The following is a 27,295-nucleotide window of genomic DNA, read 5'->3' as shown; positions in this document are numbered from 1 at the left end:
CTTTAATGTCTCAGTATTCTTAGAATATAAAGATTTGTTGTGCCACTAACATTAATTTACCCAGAAAATGATTACTTAGAGAGAGACTTAATTCAAAATAATATGTAAAAAATCCATTATTTATAATTAAATGTCTTAAAATCTGAGAGCATATGCTTTGTTCTTTCTATTACATTTAAAGTGCAAAGGTTTTAATTGTAGCAAATGCTTATAAGCTGAGGAATCTTATCATATATCTTTAATCTATTGTTTTTTAAAATACAGAAATGTGTTTTTTCATATTCTTGGGATATTGTATCAGTGTAAATATTGATCTCTCGTATTCCAGTTGAAGAGTCTGGTTCTTCAGTGGAACATGTTTGTCAGCTGCACTTAACTTAACCAATGAGCGTCACAAATTATTGATTCCACAAAGTAGTATTATTAAAAACAATAATCATTAAAGACATTCTGCAGGTCCAAGATGTCCCTGGATTACTTAAGTAGTAATGTCATCTTCATTTTCATGCTACCTTTCTGTTTGCACCAAGATCTTATTGTTGAATGGTCCATTCTTGCCAACCTCAAAAAAGTAGTATCAGCTGGGTGTGGTGGTACTCACCTCTTAATCCCAGTACTTAGCAGGCACAGGCAGAAGAATCACTGCAAATTTGAGGCAAGTTTGGCTGCATATTGAGTTCAAGGCTAGCCTGAACTTTAGTGAGACCCTTTCTCAAAAAAAGTAGTATCAAAGCAAGAACTGAATGAAACACAAAATGTTACATTATGAATAGCTAACATGATACTCAAATTGATTACCTAGAAAGTCAAGAGGCTTATTGGGTTTTTTGTTTAACCAATGTGTAAACACAACAGAGTATATTTTTTATAGTCCCTGGAATGTATTTTTATAAGGCAGTTTATATTTTCACTATTTTAATGTGACTAAAAATGTCTGTTTGAATTTGTGTAGTAGAGTAAGTAGATGAAAAGTATCCTTACTTTACTGCTGAAGAAATTTAATTGCTGTTGCTAATGTAGCTCAGTTGGTTGTACATTTGCATGTGTGAGGTCCTGAGTTCAATCCCTAGGACTGAGAGGTTGGGAAGGAAAAGGAGAGGAAGAAGAAAGGAAAAGAGAAGCAAGGGAGTTTGGGAGTCAGGGAGAAGGGAGAAAGAAAAAAGGAAATAAGAAAAACAAACATGTTTGGTTGATGTATAAGATTTATTTTGTTCGATATCAGATTTTAAGATTTTTATCAGTGGAGTACATTTTGTTCTGTAGAATACTACAGCTAAAATTGAGATTTATGCTTTAAAATATCCTGAGATTTTAAGAAAATATTTATACTTAAATTGCCTCGTAAAATAATGTTCATCTCTGAAAAAGTCAAAGTAAATCCATTCTAATATCCTTTTGTATACTTTATTAATGTAGAATATTTTATATTTAATGTTTTACCCAGGCTTTTTTTTTTTTTTTTTTTTTGTCTTTCTTTTTTTTATTGGTACTAGGGATTGAACTCACGACCGCCTGCTTGCAAGGCAGGCGCTTATGCCACTGAGCTAAATCCCCAGCCCCATATTTAATGTTTTAAAATCTGTAATTATTTATTGAGAAATAAGAAAGTTTCTGTCAGGGTTTTGTTTGTAAATATAACTTAAAGTAGCTCTGAAGGGAATGGCTGAGATAGACCAATACTAACATAACATTTCTCTACTTACGAGTTGTGTAACTGTAAATTGCTTCCTTTGATAGTTCCAGGACATATATAATAATAATGTTTGATTTTTTTAAAATTTCATTTTAAGGTGGAAGTGAAAGCCGTCCCTGTTTCCCAGAAAAAATCATCTTTACAACAAGAACAAGGAAAAAAACCTCAAAGGATTCCTGGTAGTCCTGCAGTAGCATCTTCTAATACTGACTTGACTTTTGGAGGGCTAGCATCACCAAAGCTGGATGTTTCCTATGAGCCAATGATAGTGAAGGAGGCTCGATACATTGCCATAACAATGATGAAGGTAATTGTTTTTTACTTACCAGAAAACTTATTTAACAAACATTTCATTGATTCAAATGCAGATCACCAGTTTTATAATAAGTTAATACAATCAATTTGAGGTGATTTGAAACTGGGTTTAAGCTTTGCAGTATCTTAACCAATGAATGGAAGCATCCTAGCCAGTAAGGTTTATCCAGGCCATGGTTATTGCTGATAAAACAATCTCAGTCCCTGCAGAAGTATGCCTTTACTTTCAGTCTAGTACTACTGCTAGATTATAGCTCTTCAAGATTTACCTAGACCCCTTCAATTTTTAGGTCCTCCCAAATGCCAGATTTACATTTTTTGGGCCTCCTTTGTCAGGCATTTTATTTCTCTGATTGTTCTTAGGTGGATTTTAAAAAATATTTTCTGGGGCTTTTTTAGTTAGTTATCTTTAGAGGTAATGTTAGTCAAACTTAATAAGATGGTTATCATTTGAAGCTCGTGTTAGAAATATTGTCATTTTTAAACAAAAATGATAAACTATTGAGGCTTTTTAGTTGAGGCATGATTAGGTTGTTTTATAAGGATTATAGTGGAATAGGGATAGCACAGTTGGGCAGAAAAGTGAAGAAGTATGATTTGATTTAAGTATCTTTAGGAGATTGTTGACATACATTACAATATGCTAATCACATCAGTAAGTGGCCAATCAGAATAGTTCAAAGTAGCTAAATTGCAGAATCATACAACTTGATAGCTAATATATAATAAGGATGCTACTTTCCCCAGTTCCCTTATGAGATATCTTGAGAGTTAAGAAAACAGCAGTTTCAAAAGGGTTAAGAATGTTCTAGTGCATAAGTAAAGTTTTCTTTTTTAAAAAAATTGTAAAGGTAGTAAATTCTAACAAAACAAAACAGAACAAAGCCACTCAAAGCAGCAGAACTGGTACAGAACTTCAAAGCAGGATGCTAGGAAAACAACAATAGCTAACATAGTATATCTTGTTACCTTCACAATAGTTGTCCATTCTATCACATATAGCAAAATCAAACCAAAAACAAAACAGAATAAAACCAATCAAAACAGGATATTGAATAAAGCAAAAAAGTTAATCAGAAAAAAAGCAAAACGGTGAGAACAATATTGGATTTCAAAGACAAGACAGAAGAAAATCCCCCATATTTGCTATATTGCATACTATCATCCTCCCAAGAGATGCTCAGACTGCTGAATGAGACCTGCATAATCAACCAAACAATACAAGCATTAGTTGTCTTATGTACCTTTAATTGCTATCAACTCAGCCTGCCTCCAAACCTGCCAGTTGCCTACACAGTGGAGACCCTATCTGACTTTTCTCTTCTTGGAACCTGTGCTGCTTGTGTGGCTTACCAGAAAGGCTGGCTAGTTGGCTTCTTGTTGGTTCCTCCCAGAAGTAAAGTTTTGAAAAGGCTCTGGGAAGAATTTATCATTGATCTTGATAAGTGAAGTTTTAGGGACTGTGAGCTTATGAATGGCCAAATGAAAGGGAAGTAAAAATAGCTGGAGGTGAATTATTGTATGTTATTCTTTCAAGCTGTTTGGCTCTAAAGTGAATCATAGGAAATACAGGTGAATGAAGTCTTTGGAGTTTGGTTCTAATATAAAGAGATTTGTAAGTTTTAATACTCATGAGAAAAAGAGTGAGAGAATGGAACAAAATAGTTACTGAAAGATAAATTATATCTAAATCTCAAGTTGAAGGATTGCCCTTAAACAGGAGAATCCCTCCTAATCTCTGAGAAGGAAAAAAGAAATGATCCAGACACAGATTTCTATATTAAAATTTTAGGTAGTAAAACTAATGGAACAATTTAAAATAATTTCATGTTTTAAGTTAGAGATGGGATGATGCATCGTAAGATCAAAACTTTGAAAGCAGAAAAGATAAAAATTATTATAGAGAATGAAAAAGACTAGTCAGAAAAGATTTATCAGACATTTTTGAATGAGTTAAAATAGGATAGCATATAATAATAGTGGAAGATGAGTCATGTATGTATGTAAAAATAATCATATTGATTGAGCATATTGAATTATGCCATGTAATTCAATGAAAGAACAGTGAGATAAGAGAGTTTAGCATATGGTAGATAGAGATAAAACAGTGGAACCTAAATAGGTTTGGAAAGAAGATGTAAGAAGATTCAGGGGTGAGAGGAAATGGAAGCCTTAAGAATAGATGTAGTAAGAGACATGAGGTAGTAAGCTAGCAGCCTGATTTCAGAGATAGAATAATTTTGAATAATGTCTGAGGCCAGTGGCCTTCATTTCAACTTTTTTTATAGGACTTAGTTTCTGGTCTCCCTAATCTTTGTTTTTAGTTTCCTATGAACATGCTTAAGTTTGTATAATTTATTTTGAATATCAAATTACCAGAACTGGATATAGGATTTCAAGAATGTTCTAAGTGGCACAAGATAAGAGCAGTAACAGAATATCATTTTCAGCTGTCTCTTACATGTTCATGCATGCTGCAGAAAAGCAGATTTTCTTATAGCAACTATTCACAGATACTGTGTGATTAAATATTATGCAGGATGGAAAAAGGAGTACAATTTCTGCTTTCACTGATAAATGTAATATGTATTTCAGGGAAAGTGGTATAGTCGAAAACACATTGAACTGGATTTATCCAGCCATGAATTCCTTTTCTAAAGACTCAACCTTAAATTGTGCTTTTATGTAAGACTTTTATTAGGTGAAGAAAGTTAGAAATTTCTAAATCACATTCACAGAGATACAAAGAGTGAGAAGAAGGAAGGGTTTTGTGGGCAAGCGTGCTGTATTTTATAAACAGAAGTTAGAAGCAAATGAGATGTTGTAGACCTTGATCTGAAGTAATTATTAACTTGGATTAACCACTTTTTTTTAAGGTACTGGGCATTGAACTCAGGACCTTGTGCATTCTAGACAAATGTACTATCACTGAGCTATACCTCTAGCCCTTAACTTGGTAATATTGCAGAAATACAAAAATGTCAGGAAAAATGTACCAAGTTTCATGTATCTACAGCTCATTTTTGTCTTTACATTATACCATAATTGTTTCAGCTCTTTTTGCTGTTTTTATTAAGAAACAGATTTTTACAGGTACAAATGAATCTCTGTATAAGTCTTTTCCTAAATCTATTACCACTCTTGTATAGAAGTAACCGCTGTCTTGAAAATGGTGATTTTTCTTTCATATACACACACTTTACTGAACACATATTTATTTCCAGTGTATTTTGTTGTTCTGTGTGCTTTTCAATAATTGTAAAATGCAGTTACATTTTACATATTCTTTTTTTTTAGTGTTTTTATAAGTTCAGTTGTAGTCCATTTTAACTGCTTTAAAGAATTTCATTGGATACTGTTACATATGTCCATTTTGGTAACAGTGGACACATTATAAACTGTCATAAAATAAACATCCTTGTATTTGTCTCTTTTTATGTGATAGTTTCTCTCATATTTATTCTTAGAAAGGCAGGCACATCTTCAACTATATTAAATATTGTAAAACTTACACTCCCACCAGCAGTGTCTGAAAGTAACAGGTACTACATGCTGTCATTACACTTGATTAAGCTGTTTATTCTGTTCTGTTTTGTTTTTTTTCAGTTAACTCAGATCTTACTATACTGGCAATGCTATGCTCCTGGGCTCAAGCAGTATTTCCCCTGTAACTTACCTGGTAGCTGAAAATAGGCACATATCTCCATGCCCAGTGGGTACTTGATTCTTACCAACACATATGATGACTGTAATATGATTATTTTGTTGTATTAATGCATATTTTCTTAATACCTAGTTTAGTTAAATTTTTAGGTCTTGACATTTCAGATTTACTCAGTGAATTAGCTTTATTCACTTTTGGTGTTTGTATTAATTTGTTCTTTGTATATTATGGATACATGTTTTGTTTGGGTTATGTGAATTAAATATCTACTTCTGCCTGGTGAAGGCTTTTTTTCTAATAGTATCCTTGTTTTGCAGAAATTTATAATTTTAATGTACTCAAAAGAACTATGTTCTGCTAAATTTTTACAAAATTAGTTTTTTACATTTTAGTCTTTAATACTTCTGGAATTTATTTTTTGTAAATGATGTGATATGGACAGTGGAATCTTTCTTTTTCTCTTGTATGAATAACCTGTTTTCTCAGCACCAATAACTGAATGTTTTATTGTTCTGCTGCTTTAGAATATTTCTATTTTTATGGTTGTTACTATTCTCTTTCTCAAAGGTTTATGAAAATTACTCCTTTGAAGAATTGCGTTTTGCATCACCAACTCCTAAGAGGTAAGTACTATTTTGTGAAAGCACAAAATGTGTGAAAATGTGTGTTGTGTGCTGCTTGCAACTAAACTCATCCTATCCTCCAAGTTTATTTTCCAAAAATGCATAGGTTTTTAAAGTTTAAGCAGTGATTTTTCTGCACATAGTGATATGTAGATTTGCTAGTAGAATATATTTTTTTTGAACTGTTGTAATACTGTTAATACTGAGAGAAAGAATAGCTAGGATGCAAATATGTATAAAATGGCTTGTTTCTTTTTGATTTTTATTATTTAATAATTATTCCTTTCTGCTTCTCTAATGAGTTCTGTAGAAATTTCAGTGTGATATATTTGTATTTTATTGCAGTCCTAATTTTCCAGCCACCGATTAATTCTGTTAACTCCAGATTTAAGCAGATATTTGTGTTAGGATTTTATTTGTTTGTTAACACTTTTAAAAAGGGATGCTTTTTTTACATGCATGGTACTTTAGATCATGGGGGTTGGGGGTTTAGCTCAGCTGCATAAGCGCCTGCCTTGCAAGCAGGCAGTCATGAGTTCGATCCCCGGTACCGATAAAAAGTCAAAAAGACACACACACAAAAAAAAGAAAGATCACATTTGTAAAATTTAGGAACAGCTTTGAAATGAGTCTGAGAAAGCATTATTTACACATAGGTCTCAGTGTACTGCGCATCATAATTGACTATTAGAAATAACAGTTTGTTTTAACTTTATTCTGGTTTGTATGCAAAGTTCACTTGTAATAGTCTAGAAAGATTTCTGTCAAAAATGCTAAGTATTGACAAATATACCTTTGGTAATAGGATAATATTTATCTTACACTTAATTATATTTATAAAATATTCACTATAATACAAGCAGATGATTTGTATAAAATGACTGATTTGAATAGTATGAATTTGTAGCTTAAGAATAAATTAACCATTGCCAGTAAGTAAATTTGAATATACTTTGGACATTTTAATTGAAATAGTCTCTTGTCTAAGTAGATTCATATATTTACCTAACACTGTTAAACATATGCCATGTAGAAAGTATAGTACCATTACAGGCCCTGGGGACATTTAAGAGCAGCATAGATGTGGTATCAGCTCTCATTCTTATGGAGAAACAATCTCTAAGGCAACAAAATAGTAATAATAAACTTATTTGATAGTATTGAGGATGGGACAGATTGCCAAAGTAATGTGTGACAGGAGAGTACTATTTGAGGAGCTATTTATTAAAGACTTGCGGAAGTTCGTACTAGGCAGACAAAACCTGGGGTTGGTGGAGCTTGATTGAAGGACAGACAGAAAGATAGTTGGGCTGGAGAATAGGGAGGAGAGGGATAATGATTGAAGGATAGGTCAGAAAACTAGATGAGGTCCTTTCAATATATGGATTGATAGATTATGTTAAAGAATTTGGCTTTTCTTCTAAAGGAGAATTCTAAGGAGAAGAGTTACATAGAATATAGTTTTTAAAGATTATTCTACCTATTCTCTGAAGATGAATTATAAGGGAGCAAGAACACAGAGATGAGTTAGACTAATACATGTCTTAGACTAGGGTTGGAATATAAAATATTTGGATATACTTGGGATACACCTAGAAGGGACCAACAAGCCTTGTTGGCAAGAAGAATCAAGACTACGCATAGATTTTCTTTGGTTTCAGGTACGGTATAGTTCAGGAGTTGACCAAGTTTGATCTACAGTTCAAATCTAGCCTGCTGCCTGTTTTCATAATAAAACTGTATTAGACACAGCCTTGTTTATTGTGTGTATGTGTTGCTATAGCTACTCTTGCACTACAGTGGTAGAGTTAAATAATTATGGTAAAGACATTTTGGCCCAATAGACTAATAAAATATTGTTATAGAATATTTTACTGTTTGTTTACTGACCCCTGGTCTAGGTTATGGTTTTTATGGAGAACAAGATGTCTGAGAACTGAGTGTATGTTCTTCTGCCCCAGTTTGTTTTTACAGTTTGAATGGGAAATAAGAGTTTTTCTATGGGTCAGTTAAAAATGGGATGCCAAGATACCTATACAAAGTGGAAGTGGCAGCTATGCAATTGGAAATAATTTGAAATTCATGAGAACAATTAATTTGAAATTGTCTATACATAGATAGTATTTAACACTGATGAATAGATGAATGGTCAAGTAACAGGATGATACAGAAAATCAAATGAAGGCAATAAATTAAATATGGAAGGGGGGGAATGCAGTGAGAGAGAAACTGAGGAAGGGCCAGCAGGGTAATAAAAAAGCCAAGAGAATGTCACTAAAGCAAAAAGAGAGAAATACTTCAAAGAAGTAAGAGGTGTCAGATAACAGATGCTGCTTAGAGATTGCTGAGGAGAAAGAAATGGCCATTAAATTTGAAGACATCATAGTTGTTGATGACATGAACATCAGCAGCTGTAACAAAGTGTTGGGCACAAAGCCTAGTGCCAGTAAGTTCTGGAAGACAAGTAGAAATGAAAAAACAGAGGTTATTTGGGATAATTCTTTAGGTAAGTTTTGATACAAAAGGAGAAGAGATATGAGACTTTATTAGAGAAGCGTATAATATCAAAGGTAGGTGTTTGTGAAGATGGGAATTTCTAAAGTTTGTTTGTATGCTAGTAGAAATGATCCAGTAGAGTAGAGAAAGCTAAAGATATATGAAAAAGAACAAGTAATTTTGGGTGGAAGTGTGACAGCTGAAGTGAAGGGGCTGGTTTTAGATGAGATCCAGAATGCTGCTTTTATTGTAATAGGAGAGAAGATAAGGGAAAGTGGCTTTCATAAAGTGATTGCAACTTGGAGGCTGTATCTCATTTCTTCTGTTTTCTCACAGAAAAAAAAGATGAGGGCATGATTAGCTGAGGGTAAGGAAAACATACTAGTCACATTTTGAAATGAAAAAGGACTTCATTATTATGGCAGGGAAGTAGGACTGGCATATAGTATGATAGTACAGAAAAGTTAAATGTTTACTAAAATATAGTAATCTCAGTATTTAATCAAAAGGAAGTTTTCTAATATCCATTTTATTTCTTTCAGACCCAGTGAAAATATGCTGATACGTGTCAATAATGATGGCACTTACTGTGCAAATTGGACTCCAGGGGCAATTGGACTGTACACTATACATGTTACCATTGATGGCATTGAAATAGGTATATTTCAGTTCTTCTCTTGTTATGATATTCTCCATACTGCTATATTACAATCTGCCCCTCATGATATATCGATCTCCTTGAGAGAGATCTCCTCTCCTCTATGAGCAAAGGCATATCATTCATCTGTGGTTCTGCCCCTCTAGATCTCTGCCTGGTGCATAATGGTTGCCTACTTAATATGTTGAATACGTTGAACTTTCTTTGCCATTAACTTGAAAGAGCATATTAATTTTCTTTGAGGCATTAGTCTTTATTTTTAAACTCTGTATAATAAGAATAAAATGAAAATTAAAGATAATTTTTAATGTGCATTCCTTATAGATTTGGAAAACCTAGTATATGCTGTTCTTGCCTTAGGCATTCATAGAATCTCGGTAACATATTAGAGAATCTGAAAAGCTCTGAAGAATCTGTTTTTGTTGAAAACTTAAGGGACCTCTTGCCCATGGAAAAGAGGGCAATAGTGTAGAGGCAGTAATGTAGTCAGTCTTCTATTCATGGGTTGTACTCTGGATTCAGCAAGTTGTGCACCAGAAGTACTCAGAAAAAAACTGCATCTCTATGGAATATGTATAGGTTTTTGTCATTATTCCCTAAACAATACAAAAACTTTTTGTTGCTTTTACATTGAATTAGATATTACAGTAATCCAGAAGTGATTTACAGTAAATACTAGCAAAATTTCATTGGGTAAGTATAGTTTTTTAATTGTCTTAGAGTAAAAGAAACTGAGTTTTTTTTAAGGATAAGTCTGAAGAAAGATTCATATTTTCATAGAATCATTCATTTTGTTCCCTATTCAATTTCCTTAGTCGTCTTTCTCACTCAGATTTCTTCTAAACCATCGTAGACTGGGACCTTATTTGATTAGAGACACAGTTCATTAGACTCACAATAATGGTAAAAGCTAAGATTTATTGAACAGTTAATATGTGCACATTTTTTGCATACACCACGCATTTTCAGTCTTTTATTTAAGTCTCAGTAGTGTATTGAGGTAGATACTAATAATTACTGTTTATAGTTTTTAGATTAGAATTTTAGACCTAGAACCATACAATACTGACAAATGTAAGAGCATCCAAGCAGTCTAGCATGGGAACCCAGCCTTTAACTACTGTGCTGTGTTACACTGCCTGCCAATCTGTCATTCTATCATGTGTGCTGAATACTTATCAGTCATATAGATGATTTTGGTATTAGTAATAAGTGGTACTGTGATCTTGATACTAGAAAATAGTGTTTAATAACAGGCATTTCTTTTTTATTATATTTTTGAATTTTTTTTTTAGTATCATTTCATGTGTTCCAGCTAAAGAATATAAAGCCCCTCTTTTGGTAGAAACCCTGAGAAAAACTTAGTAACTTCTCCTTTTGAATCTCCGGAAAATTTTTCAAATATATTTCCTTTTACTTTTTAAATACCAATGTGTTTAAAGGATAGAATTCAGGTATTTGTTTTAAGTGTTTAAAATAGCCTATATAAAGTGAAATTTAAAGATCTTCACTTTTTTTTTTCATTGAAAAGTTACAGTTTTCTTTTCTTACAGATGCTGGCCTTGAAGTAAAGGTAAAAGACCCACCAAAAGGGATGATTCCACCAGGAACTCAGTTGGTCAAGCCAAAGGCTGAACCTCAGCCCAATAAGGTGGGAGTAGAAGGAAATCAGAAGCTTAATCAGTCAAGGATTTTTAAATTCTTTTTTTTTTTTTAAATCGGTACCAGGGATCGAACTTGCGATTGCGCACTTGCAAGGCAGGCGCTTATGCCACTGAGCTAAATCTACAGCCCCTAAATTCTTTCATTGATGTTTCAAAAGAGTTATCAAACATCTAATATGTTAAAGTTAATTGATTACAGTTTTTGAGTTCTGAATATTGCTGTTTGCAGAATGTTTCATAGAAATTTTAACTTTCAAATTATAGAAGCAGTTCACGTTCTTCATCTAATGCTGTAATTATTTATGGGTATTGAATAATTTGTTATTGAAAGTTTAGATTTAATGTGATATCTGCTAAAATAAGTGTAAGGTTTGCAACATTAATTGTCTGTGCCATTTGATTTCTTAACATCTAACTAGTCTGTAGAAATTTTGGTAAACTACTTTGTAAAACGGAAGTACAAGTATTGCAATTTATGTCAAATCTTGAAAAGGATCTTCTGTCTTTTTTGTCATATCTATTCAAAATTATAAAGGAAATGATAAACAATAATTTTTTACATTTTTCTAATAAGATACATTTTAATACTTAGAAAAGTTCTTTTTATATTTTTGTTACAAGTTTACTGTTCTTTGCTGAGAAAAGCAAGTTATTAAACTTTGGAAACTTTCAGAATTTCAGTATTGCAATTGTTTATATTTCTACCTACATATGAAACCTTCCTACTTATGAAGTCCATATTTTTCTTCTCTCACTATATATCCTTTGCCTCAATCAGGTTCGAAAATTTGTGGCCAAAGACAGTGCAGGACTCCGTATCCGGAGCCATCCATCCCTTCAGAGTGAGCAGATTGGCATAGTAAAGGTCAATGGAACAATCACTTTCATCGATGAGGTAATTCATAATGAAGCTCTTGTTAAATAAATGTTGGACAGAAATTTTCTACATTTCTTGCACAATAATAAATTACTAAGGTTTCTCTTAGAATTTGTTTTAAGCAGTTTGAGGAACTTTCAACGAAAATGTTTGCAGTGTTGTTTCAAACATTTCAGTTACTTTCCTTTATCAATAAAAACATCACTAAAATTCAGAGTAATTTTACTCTAAACATAAAAAACCATTAAAAATCACTAACTAGAAACTTGTATAAGTAATCACTGAAAATGGCTTGGTTGTTTTTCATGATTTTTAAGCATACTGTTTTTAAATATATTTTTTGGTTGCCTTAACTTGGAATAGTACTTGATACATTTTTTGGCAAACAAGTAGCCTCTGATTATGCAATCTAAATTTCAAGAAAGGAAGATTTATATTTTAGGGTAGTTTCTGATTTACTCATTAAGCTGTTTATCTTATGACTTTTGCTCCTATTAAAATAGATTTTACAGTCTCTGTGAATTACCACATTGCTTAGGTATTCATTGCTGCTTTTTTCTTTCCATTTTTATCATTATTTGGCTGCTTTGTAACCTTTCACCTGTTATTGGCCTCAGGAATTACAGGAGAGCATGGCTTGTATTGTTGTTTCTTTCCCTAGATCCACAATGATGATGGTGTGTGGCTGAGACTGAATGATGAGACAATAAAGAAGTATGTGCCTAACATGAATGGTTATACTGAAGCCTGGTGCCTCTCTTTTAATCAGCATCTTGGCAAGAGCCTTCTGGTGCCTGTTGACGTAAGTAAAAGGTGGTTTCAAAAAGCTTGTTAGGTACACTCTTTTCTCATTACAGGACTTTCTTTAATTAAGGCTTTTCAGTTCTGAGGTAACCCACAACTATGTAACTTTTACTTTATAAGTGCTTGAAGTCCTAAAGGCTTCTTGTAATAAAATAAAATTTGGCAAGATGACAGTCCTTAATGCTTATTTTGATCCATTACAACAGGCAGAAAGAAATTAAAACTAGACCTCCTGAATAACTTTCAAAGAGGTAGGGAATGATATTGTATGCATTTTTTCCCTGTCCTTTTTTATTTACATTACTATTTAGAATGAGTTTCAAACTAAATTTTTAAGAATTTAGAACTACCATATATCACAAGCATACATATAAAGATTTGTATATTAGGTGGGCATTTTGTAATTACTTATGTGTCACATCTAAATTTCAGTCTTGACTGTCTTAGATTACCATGTACCATAGATAGATTTTTAGATTTGTACTGCTTCATAGTTCTCTAGTTAAAGGTAAATCATAGTCTCTGAGAGAACTCACTGAACTTTTTTTATAAATTTAGCAGGATGGTTAAAGTCAGTGTTTATAGATCAATGTATCGTGCAATACAGTGTAAATCTACATCTCTATCAACAATTTCCCCAGAAAATATGATATTTCTTCCTCTCCCTTAACATCAGATGTATGTGTTCCTTATGGCACTACTAATAAAGAGCGATAAGAAATTTCTAATTTAGTAAAGCCTCAGTATCTAAATAGTTGAGTTTTCAAAATTCAGTATTTAAAGTTAGGTTATTATATCAAGCTGTTCTATATATTGTATTTGTCTTAGTCCTCTACAATACAATACAATACAATACAATACAATACAATACATGTTTTCTAAAGCACTAGTTATATGTAAAGATTTTTTTGGATGAAAAATTATTAGGACTTTGGAGTATTGGCCTACTACTTTACTGAGATTAAGCTCAACAATGACAAATCTATAATTAAATACTAAATTTTAAATAAATCCAAATTTATTTTTTTCTTGGATTGTTTGTAGTTAAAATGATTTTCACTCTTTGGAAAAGAGGGACAACTGTGGAAAAGAAATAATAATTCTTAATCATCAAAGCTAAAAAGTTGGCCTCATATGGTTAGAAACTATCTTCTATTGTCATCAGATATTCTTCAAGGTTATGAAAAGAGTATTTAAACAAGATAAATGTAACAATCATTTGTACAATTTTTTTTTAAATTTTGGCCAATTTAGACATTTGTATATTTTCAAGAAAATTGTCTTCATTTGCTAGATTATGTTATCTCATTCTACTTTCTTCAGTAAAGAACTAAAAGGCTGTAGACAGCTTGTATGATAGATTTAAGTTTTATTTCATAGACAAAGCAGTTTAATGAGATACTCCATTATGTTGTAATTGAATAGTAGCTGAAGTGTAGCACAAGTGAATGTTGCTGGAATTGCCTAAGTCTAGGGACTTTGAGGCTAGATATGAAAGATTATCCACATGGATGTGGAGAAACAGATGATCGCAGTTTAGTGACCTACAATATTAAAGGTGAACATTTAGGCTGTGTAGCTCAGTGGTGCAAGCGCCTGCTTGGAAAGCATGAGGTTGTGAGTTTAATTCCCAGTACCAAAAAAGAAAAAAAGAGAGAAAGTGAATATATTTGCCAATAGAGACAGGATCAGAGAGAGAGTGGTTTAGGTATAAAAATGAGGAAACTTAGAGGTGACATAAAAACATTTTGGATGATGATCAGAGATGAGAATGTGCGTTTAGTGTTGCAAAATTAACTGCCATAACAGTTAATTTTGGATTAACAGATGGATCTGTTATGAAGTTGCAGAAGGTGTTAGATGAATACCCACATGAAAGCATAGGTGAGAACTTGCTTAGTTCCCAAAGTTTTGTCTGTAGAGACTAGGGTATGCTCTTTATAGACAGTGCGTTTTTAATGATTACTCTACAAAGCTTAAATGTAGGGCATAAAGGGAATAATGATTCCATCTTATTCCCTCAAAAAAAAAAAAATAACAGCTAACTAATGGTATCTTGCTACTTCTTTTATATCTCTTATGACAGTGCTGGAAAACAATTTCCATGTAGTCTCCTTTCTTAGTCCTTTTGTGACTAAATCAATAGTAATCATGGTTGCTAATATACTGTACTTCAATAGAAATGTGTATCTTGTTTGGATACTGACTTGTACCCTAAAGGGGAATAAGGGAGTCCATTGGAAAACTGAGCAGTGATTACTAATTGGTGAACTAGTTAAAAAGTTACCATAAATAATCCAGTTTAGTGCGAGATGTAAAGTGATTTTTACAGTTTTGTTTGCTGTATTTTAGAACTCGTTTTCATTATTAATAGCTATTTAAGCTAAATTTTGGCCTGCCTACTGTAGCAATAATCTTTTTAAACACTATTACTTTTCAAAGAAACATTAGTGCCCTACTTTAGTTCAAATGAGACTTTAATTAATTGTGTTAGCACTTGGTAATGCTCTAGAGATTAAATGATATTAGATATTCATATCATGGCTATATCTTTTTCAAAAAAGTTTATGTCAATGGGAAGAATAGGGAAAAATACATAAAAGATGTTGATCTTATATGAGGCATTCATAAACTATTGGAACTTTCCCCTTTTTAGAACACACTTTGTAGTTTTATGTTTTAATTTGTTTTGTTTTTTCATTTATTGAGAATACTTTTGCTTCTATTTTGCCAATATTTTCAAGTTAATTTTCTTCTTTGTACATTCCAATAATACTGTAGTCTTTAATTTATTAATTGCTCATTCAACAAATATTTACTCTCCTTTTTGTATATCACATACTAAGCTGGGATGTAAGTGTTGGGTGGAGAGGCATCAGGGAGTGATGTAAAATAAATAAATTGGGATACTGTTCTTGCTGTTGGGGTCCTCACCACATGTGGTGAACATACTGTCTTCAGTCACCTACTGTATTGTGAGGAAATTGTGGAAGATTTAACTTAAAAAGAATCTTTGAGGTAGACTGTAAAGAAAAGTTGCCAGGAAAAAGAAAAAACATCCAGACACAGAATCAAATGTCCATTTCTATGAAGATATTCTGTGTGTGGAAACTGATGAATAATTGATGTGGATGAAGCAAGAATTTGTGGTGGAAGCAGATACAGTAACTTACTTCAAGTTTCCTTTCCCTTTCCAGATGGCAGTTAGTCTGTAGGAGGAGAAAACATTTAAATCTTTCTATAGCTAATTATGCTACTTAGTTTGTTCTGTTCTTGTTCAGCATACTTGTATTTATGTACCTTTTAGTTTTATTTTTAAGCTTAAGAACTATTAATGACTTCTTACTCCAGTTTATTTTTTCCAAAGTTAGATATTATACTGAACTGACAGCAGTCTTTCAACATTTGTTGATAACCTGATTTGAATTGTTTTCATGTGATATCATGCTGCTTAAGATAATTCCCAACACATACACAGTGTACTCCTTACTATGATTGTCTTATTTAAATCTCCAGGTGACCCTGCAATATTTACTGTATTATTGATATTTCTCCAGTGAACAGAGAGAACTACTGACCTAAGATCACAAGTACATGTAATAGATCTGGTACTAGAACCAAATTTGATGTGATTTCAAAGTCTACAACTTTATGTTTCATATTCCTCAGATAAGGATAAATATAATTTAAAAAAGAATAAAGTAAATATCAGAGTAAAAGTCTTATTACTGTAGCTAGAATTAATGAATATCCATACAAATATGAATACTTGTAACTTTAATGAGTGAATGAAGATAAATACCATAATATATAATATACTTGGAAGGTAAATGAATTAGTGTGAGAAAGTACACTTGGAGAATGTTGATTTTAGATTAGAATTCTAATGATTTAGAAACTACAGCATGTGAGCGAATAGAATGTTTCATACATCTTGGAAAATACAAGTAAAAAAGCAAAAGAACCAATTATGTTGAACTATTTCAACAGTGATGAGTGGAGTTTAGTGAAAGAGAAAGTATGTATCAAGGAATGCTAGTAATGCATAAGCAGCAGTGTTCTAAGATATTTTTATGATATCTGTGTTACCTGAATCCTTGCAGAAGCAACTTGGATCTCTGAATAGCTCCTTGCATTTATACAAATCACTTCCAATGTAGGCTGATAGGTGTTCACATATAGAGAGCGTATTGATATTCTAAAATAGGGGCAATAATGATTTGGAGTAAAACTGAAGGGAGAGTCTTGCTTTGTGGTCTGTCTTACAATATCGCTGAAATACTGGTAAAATTAGCAAGCATTTCTTCCATTGTATAACTAATTTCAGTCTTTTAAAACACCTGAGAATAACTGGCAGCAGTTGATAGCTTTACCATCTGCCAGCTGTCCTGATTTGGTTTGTGTACATGTGCCTTAATAACCTGATTTTTTACTCTTCATGTGTTTATTAAATCCAGCATTAGCCTCATTTCATTCTTTAGAGTTCTTAAACAGTAAGGTAAATAAGCAGTTAAACTAATACTATACTGGGCTGGGGATTTAGCTCAGCAGCATAAGCTCCTGCCTTGCAAGCAAGCAGTGGTGAGTTCGATCCCCCGTACTGATAAAAAAGAAAAAGACAAAAATAATAATAATAATACTATACTATACTAATTTCTATGTATGCCATTTAACTTTTAGCTCTATGCTAATCCAGCAGAACGAAATTTTTTTTTAAATTTTGCATGAGCATTTCAGTGTTTGATGATATTTTTTCTGTGATAATTACTAATTTGTTTGGTTTCTTTTATGCCATAAAAAAATGTCAGTTTAGAATTGCAATTTGGGGGCTGGGGATTTAGCTCAGCAGCATAAGCGCCTGCCTGGCAAGTGTATGGTTGTGAGTTTAATCCCAAGTACCCCCCCCCAAATTGCAATTTGGTACTAATCAGTTTAGTTAGAGTTCTTGTATATTTTAATTTTCTGATTTTTCTTGACAGAATTTTTCTGCTTTTGATATAGAATTAGAGAATAAAATTATTTAAACAATAATTTCTGGATATCATGGATATACATTTCTGGATATCATGCCATAAATCTATGAAATTATATAATGTAAAAATCTATTACTAAAAAGCGAGAAGCTGAGATTTCAGAGAAATTACTATTGTCATAATGTATGTGTCATTAGCCTAAAGTATTCCTAAATTTTTGAAAGAAAATTATTCAAATACATTATACTCTTTTTATTTGATGAATCTTTGATACTTGACAAGTGGAGAAAGAATTTTCCACAACTATGGAAACTAAAGCAAAAAAAATTTACCAAATTTGAATTTAAATATAACTAACATATCATTGATTACATTGACAATTTAATACCATGACTAATAGTCACATCACTGTGTTATGTTTAAGTTTGCACATTGAAATTAAAGAGAGGTATAATGATGACTGTCCTCAAGTCATCATATTTCTTCTTTACCTCTAAATTGATATGCATTAACAAGTGCTTTTCATGTTGCTTTTAATTCTAGAGTAATTTATACTCAAAGTAGAAAACGTTAAAAAAAAAGTCATGGTACTGTTGTATGTCAGAAGGTCTGCATCACTATTCTCTGTTAGGGACAACACCATTGAGCAGATACTCCTAACAATTTGTACATACCTGGATAAACCTGTGAGGAGATTAACACCTACCCAAAAAAAAAGCATTTTGTGTGCTTTGTGATATATTTTCATTTTACCTAAAGAGAGAGGACCCTGACTGCTTTCAGTTTTAAAATGAGAGAAGGTGGGGGGGTATTAAGCTCAGTGGCATAAGCAACTCCCTGACAGGCATATAGTAGTGAGTTCAGTCCCTGGTACCAATAAATAAATAAATATATACGTACATTCATCCATAAATACATAAATAATAAAATAAAATGAGAGAAGAGGATTGATACTAGTTTCAATTTTATATTTGTAGTCATATTAACTAGAAAATAATTTTTTATATGTTTTACATTTATATGTATTGGTGCATATCTATATTCCTCCATATATTTATAAGCATAAGAAAAATAAACAAGTAGAGAATAGTGACTATATTCATATCTAAAATGAGATATAATTGATTAGTACTTCTGATGTTCTTTTCATGTTGTCTTAGATAATGATAGTTTTAACATTTTGCATATACATTTTTGTCCAAAATAATATTTATTGTATTAAAATCATGCAGTTGCTGCTCACTAAAGATTTTAATTTAGATCAGAAAAATATAGATTAATAGCACAGTACAGCCATAAGAATGTGTGTCATTTAAACTGGTAATAAGAAATTTTGTGATTTTTATTTTCTGGGATCACATTTGCCTAGAATTGATTTTTCTTTTACAAAGTATTTTGAAATTCAACATAGACGTCCCCATGCTCCATACATTTTCTTATCTTATAGATGAGGGGAAACAGACCTGCCTTGATAAAAAGATATACAGTGTTTCATTCTTTATGTTTTGTTTTATACCTTTCAGAAACATTTCTAAGTGAATTTTTTTTTCTATTTATAGAAAGGAGGAATATTGAAAAATTAGCCTTTTGTATGATCTTTTTTTTGTACTTTAAAGCTAATAATCAGTGCATATGTAATACATGCCATTATTCTTTAAGATAGTTGCGTTTTCTGAACAATATTTATTGTTTATTCTTTCTAAAACAGCAGTCTGTTTTCGGTCACAAAACAAATCTGACTTGAATTAGAACAAATATATCCTTACTTGAGAAGTTTTAAAGTTTCCTTTTAGGATTGATGTTGTAAGCATTAAAACAATGTCTGGCTCTTAATTTTAGTAAATGGCATGACACACTATATCCATGGAGAGCTTTTGACAAAAGCTTATTTTTCAGAATTTTGTTGCTGTGTGGTTTACTCAGGTGGCTTCAGTCTCCCTTTAGTAAAATAATACTTTCATGTTGGTGCTAGAATACAGAAAAATGTTGTTATTATGAACGCATCTTCTGCAGATGATATTCTGTTCCCATTCTATGTTGATATTTTTCTTTCTTAAACTTTGTCACTCAGAATATCTTTAATGCTAGCCAAGGAGTCAGGGATTTGGACGTATTTTCATGGACTTCCAAAGCTTTTTTCCCCCAGGTGAGTTAATCATAAGGAACAAACATATGTTACTCAGGTATTTCAGCATGTACAACAAACTTCACATTCTATTTTTGTAGACTTTGCTTGGGATTAATAAAAAAATTCTTTCCAAAAATTTCTATAAAGTGCTGCAATTGAATTTCCTTTCTATTTTTATCAAAGAATGTATAGTAATTTAAATAAACGTTTTACATGACTTCAGTGTTGCTATAGTTAGTTTTCTGATTAGCATCTCCAACAATTAAATCCAAATTTAACTTTTTTAGAACTAATTAATTTAGGTTTTAGTATTGTGTCATTATGGGTCTTCTGTTTTTTTCTATTGCCGCTCTTTCACAGTGGCCTTTTGAATAGTCATCTGAGAGTGGGAATGTGGTAGAAGAACCAAAAATAATATTGAAGTTTATCATTTTGATATTCTGGTGCTCAGGTCTCATTTTCTATATTGAATTAAATTGTATCATAGGATTGCTTGAGAGTGACAGGAATAGTTATATGCTTTTATGACTATCAGCTCTTGTTATACTATTTAATAGAAAATATTGGATAAACTTTTTAACTTACATAGCATCATTAATTTTTAATACATTACTGCTTTAATAAACATTCTTATATATTGCCTTTCAATTAATAGTTTGTAATCATTTAGTTTTGCCAAGATTTACTTCTCGGTGTTACCCTAAATTATCAGAATTCAGATTTATTAAAACTAAATGCTCTAGAAATATCATTAAATACCAGCAAAATTGTTTAGCAAAATTAGTGTGTATTTGTTGTTACTTTTTATGTCACCATGTTATTTTGAAAACCCATTGTAAATAGTACTAACGTTTGCCTCATCAACTATGAAATCACATGATGTATTTACTGAAATTGATCATTCACAAATAGAAATCTTAAAATGTTTACTCAAAACCTTGTGAGCATATTAGCAATATTTAATGTTTAGATCTTACTTTTGACTTATTTTGATTTCTTTGTATTCATATAATTGTGAATATATATACATTTTTACAAATATGAATACATGAGCATATGAAATGCATGAACATATTTTAAATTTATTTTTAGTTATAAATCTAATTTGTTTTTCAGGTTATTAAAATTATCACTTTAATTATTTGTCAATATAAAGAGTATTAGTTCATACATTATACTAATGAAAATAAATGTAAATTGTCTACAGTACATGTTTATATAGGTGAAAGTTTAATTACATATTGCCAAATTGAGATTTAAAAAAATACCATGTGAAGGTTAATAGTGGATTTTAAAATTTTCCGTGACTAAACATATGCTGAATTAACAAAGCATGTAAAAATTATTGAATGCAATTTTTTTTTTCCTGTTTTGGAGATTGACTCCTGGGTCTTTTTTATTTTTTATATCCCCAGATCTTTTTTTTTTTTTTTTTTTTTTTTTTTGAGACAGGGTCTCATTAAGTTGCTAAATTACTCAAGCTGAGTTTGAACTTGTCATTTTTCTGTGCTGGCCTACCAGAGTGCTAAGATTATAGATGTGTGCCACTATGCCCAGTTGAATTTACCTATATTTAGCCTCAGAATTGTATTTTTTTTTCTTTACTTTTTATCGGTACCAGGGATCAAACTCACGACCGCCTGCTTACAAGGCAGGTGCTTATGCCACTGAGCTAAATCCCCAGCCCCAGAATTGTATTTTTAATATGGTATATATATATATACATACATATATATATATATATCCATATATATAGATACATATGTATGTATGTATATATATATTTTAGATACATATATAAGATATATCTTATATATTTATTTTATATATAAGATATATATATCTTACTGTGAAGCTCCTTGAGAAGTTAGAACTCTTCAGTAAAATTTTACCTTTTATTTTTTCATGTTTTCATAACATTAAATAGTAATTTTAAACTAATTTTATGAGTGTTTCATTATGGTTTTCTTTTCTTTTACTGAATATATTTCTCAGAGTCCTTATTACTATATTGAAAACCTACAGTTTTAAATTTGTTTAAAAGTGTTATAATGACAGTGAAAGAATCCTCAGTGTGGAATATGTATTTACATTTAGAAGGGAAAAACTAAATATGTCATAGTTAAATTTTTACAAGAAACCAATTCATCATAACATTCAGATTCAACAGAAAATATAGAACAAGTTCTCTTATTTTAGAGGTGATGTTTCATAATATAAATTCAACTGAATTTTAGTTACTTAGAAATGCATTTTGGGGGCTGGGTATATAACTCAGTGGCAGTGTCTGTCTGACAAGTGCAAGGTCTTGAGTTTCATTCCTGGTACCAAGAAAAAGGTTTATTTTTAGTGCTAACTTCTCTACAAAAATGTGTATTTTCACTATATACTGTATAATTAATGTATCATTTTATGTGGTGAGCATATATAAAAACAAATTTTTATCTGTAATATATAAAGTATGAGTTGTTAAAAATCTTGTAAGCATTCTTATTTTATGCTTATTTTTATCATTATTATCTCTGCTTGTAGACAAGTCTCCAGTCTTAATATCCATCTTTTATTTATAATTATTTTGAAGAGAGAAGAAATTAATCTTTAAATATTTTGTGCATACCAACTTACAATAATGTAATAATGGCTCAGAACTATTCACTTGTTCATGCAGTAAATTGCTTTTATTTCTTTTACATATTACACAAAAACCAAAAAGAAAATCAAGGAGTACAGTACTGTATTTTCTAGATTGTGATGGGTAAAAGCCAGAGATTTCATTCCTGTTTTACTATATTTTCTCCTCTTCAGATTTACTTTGTATCATTCATTATTGAAAGACTGAAAGATTATTTCACAGTGGTATTAATGCTTCACTTATCTTTAAATACATATTCTTTTAACTGTCACCGTTATAGAATTGTGAAAGCTATTAATAGGATTTTCCAAGTGATAATAGTTTGCATTTTGTTCATTTCTTCCTATTCAAATTTTCAGGAACCTAAAACTAATACTGATGACTTTTTCAAAGACATAAACTCCTGCTGCTCACAGGAAGCAACAATGCAAGAACAAGACATGCCATTCTTCCGAGGAGGGCCAGGCATGTACAAGGTAGTGAAGACGGGACCTTCAGGTCACAACATCAGAAGCTGTCCTAACCTTAGAGGTATCCCAATTGGAATGTTAGTTCTGGGAAACAAAGTCAAAGCAGTAGGAGAGGTATGGATTCTCGTAGCTTAATGACTTCTAAGATACTAGTTTTTAACATAATATAATCCACGCATCTCTTCCTTCCAAAGGTTGCCATTTCCATCCAGGTTTTTAAATGTTAACATTCTTGATCTTGTATCGAAATACTAACATAATTTTTCTGTGCTTCTCTTCTAATAATTTTATTTTTATAATTATACTGTTGAAACAATATTTAACAGATGATTTGTATTGTATATATAAACATTTGGTATTTGCATGTATGTTTTCACTATTACAAATGTATACACTGTTGCACGTTATAAGCACTAAAACTGTTTTGTGTGAATTGGTTTGAGATGTTCTTATATCCAAAAGTTTCATTTCATTGTTCCCATTCACAAGCCTCACTGAAGTCCTGAGCAAATAAAATTATTCTTTAGGCCACAGTGGCATTTGCCTTAGCTAATAAGCTTGAAGATGTAGTGTGTCATGCTATTTCTCAGTGTCAGGGTTATTTTCAAGATGAACTACAGGTTCTGTCAACCCAAAATTTAACAAATGTGCTGTGTTAGGACTTTTTAGTTCCAAAAAAATGAGCCATGTGTTTTGGTGACACATACAATTGTTTACTTTTGCATTTTAAAAAATACTATTTTAACCAAAGGTTTAAATAAGCCTTCTTGATTTCTGTTTTACCTCAGGCTGTGGTCTTAATTTCAGAAACTAATCTCATAGTAGAAAAGTTTTGGGATGATTTTACTATTCGGAACTACTTAAAGCTTTTTACTGGTTTTCAGCCTGAGTGTCCTGAAAGAATCAAGCCAATCAATCATGCTTTTTGTTATGTGCCAGGTAACCAATTCTGAAGGTACATGGGTGCAGCTGGATAAGAACAGCATGGTAGAGTTCTGTGAGAGTGATGAAGGAGAGGCATGGTCCTTAGCTAGAGACAGAGGCGGAAACCAGTACCTCCGACATGAAGATGGCAAGTTGGCTTAAATTTGTGATCTTTTTTGATTAATCTGTACATAAGTTTAATGTTTGTTGTATTACTTTTGTCTTAGAGACAGTTGTGTGTGTTTTATTTTTTAAGTAAAAGTAAATCTAAATGTTTAAAAATCTCGCATCTATCAAAATTAGTTTGTAAAATAATGTACTAGATGAATGTCCATGAAAAACTAAAGTTAAAAGAAAATTAGAAACAGGACTCTTATCTTTATGAAGACATGCTTTTTATTTCTTTGACTTGAATTTCTATGTGTTATTCTTCTGTGCAAGTCTAATATTGAGTGTTTCACCATTTCTACCACAAATTGAAGTTCAGTTTTCAAATCACCAACTGAAGTATTTCTTCCACACAACATCATTTGATTGAATTTTGTCTGAGGGATAGGCATTGAATAAATGCATAGTGTGTTTTTGGTATTTCCTATTTTGACTTTGAGGTTTCACTTTTATTTTTTTCAACATTGATCTAATTTAGTAAGATTTTCTTTTTTGTTCCTCTCTCTTTGTTGTTCTGGCGGCAAACATTTATTTTTTAAAAACCAGTCAGTGTCCTCACTTTTGTGAATCTTTGATCCAAGTGTCAGTGTCAAGAATTCCCACTCTGTTCCTAAAGAACTGTATTGAGCACTAGAATAAAATTGATTGTATTATATATTGAAATTAATTTTTGTTTCTCTATAACCAGATTGTGAGTCCCTTGTGGACAGGTACAGAGATAAAAATCTTTGTATTCCTAGTTTTTCAACAGTTTGACACAAACTAACTAGTTGCTTATGAAGTTTTTTAAATGTACAAGTTGAACTGTAAAAGTAATATGATTTCAGGGAGCCATAGTAGTGCACATTTGTGTTCCCAGCACTTGGGAGGCTAGGCAGGAGATAGCAAGCAAGTTTAAGGCCAACCTGGGCTACACAAGTGAGTTCAAGGCCAGCCTGAGTTACATAGCAAGACCCTGTCTCAACCTCTCTATAAAACAGATCCGATAAAGAAAGCAAAGAATTTTTTTTTACTAAATCCCATATTTATAGGATAAGACCAGATAAGTAAGAAAACATTATTTATATAAACATACTGGGGATTTAGCTCAGTGGTGTAAGCACCTGCCTGGCAAGGTAAGAGGTACTGAGTTCGATCCCTGGTACCAAAAAAAAAAAAAAATGGGTAAAATTAATAAACATATAATGATTTTATCCAAGAGGTAATATGATGATAAATATAAATTCAGAAATTTTTCATGAATGACAGAAGATTTATAGGTATATTAGTTCCCTTTTTTTCTATCTAGCAAGCCTTTAGGTAGGAAATGTAATCTTCCACTGATAGATTGGGAAAGTAAATGCTTGGCTTTAAAATGACTTCCTTATAATTGTATAGCTTGTTATATGGCAAATATAAGCCCTTACCTGGAATCATCTTTTATATTTTAAGTTATATGCTCATTGCACAATGGTGTACATTTAACTCACTCTGAAAATGTAATTCGTTCTCTTATTTTTAACAGATATTTTTAGATATCATATAATTATAAATTAACGGTGAAATAGAACTGTTAGTCTTTACATTTTGAAAAAGAAAATGCTTCTGTTTCATACAAATGAGGTATTTACAAAATGTTCTCATTTACTATGTATTTACTTTATGTCACTATTCCACAAATTCATAAATTTTTAAATATTCTCTTTTTATATAGGAATATTCAGATATAAATGAAAATACCTAGTTAGGCAGCTTTATAAAAGCTATATAGCTAAATAATGTAAGAATAGTTTAGATAACTCTAAAAAGACCTTGGTAGTGGTGGTGGTAGTGGTATTTGAGACACAGTCTCACTGTGTGGTTTAGGCTGGCCTAGAATTCATTATATAACCCAGGCTGGCATCAAAATCATGGTGATCCTCCTGCATCAGCCTCCTGAGTGCTGGGATTATAGGTGTGCACCACCTCACCCAACTCTAGTTAATTTTTAACCAGCTGTGTAACATAATGTGTGGGAGTAGACTCAGGCATAGTCTTGAACTAGAGTACCAAGGTCCTAATCCCAGCTGTACAACTTTTTAGCTCTTTCCCTACTTTAGTTTACAGAATAAACTCATAATTCATAAATTATAACTTTATAAATTTGTCATGAAGACTAAATGAGAAAATTACACACAAAATTATTAGATGGTGAACTTAGGTATTGTTAAAATATAAAATGCCTTCCATAGTATGGAGCATGGCATAGGAAATTTTGTTCTCACAAGCTGAAGATTCTTTTAAGATAAAATGATTCTTAGAATAATTTCCTGTGAGACATACATTGAACTTTAACAGAAATTTCAGATTTTAAGTTTTCCTCTCTACTCTGTTAATTCTTACTGTTTTGGTATATATCTAGGTAGAGAAATACATATTTGGTCATAATGTTAAGTCTGACTATTTTAAAATAAAACCTGAGATGCTAGAAAGAAGTGATAAGATGTTAGCACCTTAAAATCACTAACAGTTCTTGATGTGGTACACAGATATTCTGCTTATTGGTTTAAGTACATTTCTTAGTTTTTCAGAAATGTGTTACAATAAATGTGTTCCTTATTTTCTTTACTTTTTAAATGAGTGTTTCTTATAGAAATAAGAGGATTTGATACTGTGACAGTTTATGTGAAGTACTGAGAGTAAACAAAAGTTTTGTTCTTATATAAATTCTGTATTGACTTTTGATGTCAGTAGATAAAGTTTAGTGAGCAGAATTTTTATACTGATAAAAACAGACTTCATCATGGTTGCTAGATGATTGTGAAATCTAACAGGACTGTGTGATACTGCCTTTTCCACTTAGAGTAGTATTCCTGGGAGTTTTTCAGAAGTGTTCCACTGCTGAAAAATCTCACACTGAAGAATATTGCCTAAAGGAAATGCTAGGTTTGGTTATTTGTGAAAGTCCAAAAATATTGGTAAAGGGATAGACTACACAGAACCACTGGTATGGTAGCGTTCCTTTACGGATAGAAAGAAAGCATTTACCGCATTCTTCCAGCTCCATTTTCTGTTTGAAGAGCAACTTTAAAAGATACATAAAAAATTTTATTTTTATGTTATTTTAAAGCAGTAAAATCCTTTTTGTCGTACTACTTTTTATTAGTCAGATTTTATTTTGCCCTTTTTTAGATAGTGTTAATACTGCTTTTAAACTGTGGCACTTTTTAGTGTTTTTAGTATTATGT

The 27,295-nt window shown here is 31.6% G+C and overlaps 1 protein-coding gene across 15 annotated transcripts in view; it reads left to right on the top strand.

Moving 5' to 3' along the window:
• The window catches only part of Mycbp2 (MYC binding protein 2), a 262,562-nt gene that overhangs the window by 167,793 nt on the left and 67,474 nt on the right, over window positions 1–27,295 (top strand). For 12 of the 15 annotated variants that reach the window (XM_063246885.1, XM_063246887.1, XM_063246895.1 and 9 more), the window contains 9 exons: window positions 1,791–2,000; window positions 6,240–6,295; window positions 9,334–9,449; window positions 11,003–11,100; window positions 11,892–12,008; window positions 12,652–12,792; window positions 19,839–19,913; window positions 22,887–23,111; window positions 23,937–24,069. In XM_063246885.1, coding sequence (XP_063102955.1) covers window positions 1,791–2,000; window positions 6,240–6,295; window positions 9,334–9,449; window positions 11,003–11,100; window positions 11,892–12,008; window positions 12,652–12,792; window positions 19,839–19,913; window positions 22,887–23,111; window positions 23,937–24,069 — 1,171 coding nt within the window. The remainder of the gene's footprint in view (window positions 1–1,790; window positions 2,001–6,239; window positions 6,296–9,333; window positions 9,450–11,002; window positions 11,101–11,891; window positions 12,009–12,651; window positions 12,793–19,838; window positions 19,914–22,886; window positions 23,112–23,936; window positions 24,070–27,295) is intronic. The other 3 variants (XM_063246889.1, XM_063246882.1, XM_063246888.1) reach the window with 2 other exon arrangements.

The sequence above is a fragment of the Cavia porcellus genome, unplaced genomic scaffold, assembly GCF_034190915.1.
Source record: "Cavia porcellus strain 051 isolate PalLab524CR breed Dunkin Hartley unplaced genomic scaffold, mCavPor4.1 scaffold_4, whole genome shotgun sequence".
In the NCBI taxonomy this organism is placed as follows: domain Eukaryota; kingdom Metazoa; phylum Chordata; class Mammalia; order Rodentia; family Caviidae; genus Cavia; species Cavia porcellus.
The sequence above is the reverse complement of the archived record's forward strand: the minus strand, read 5'-3'. Positions and strand labels throughout refer to the sequence as shown.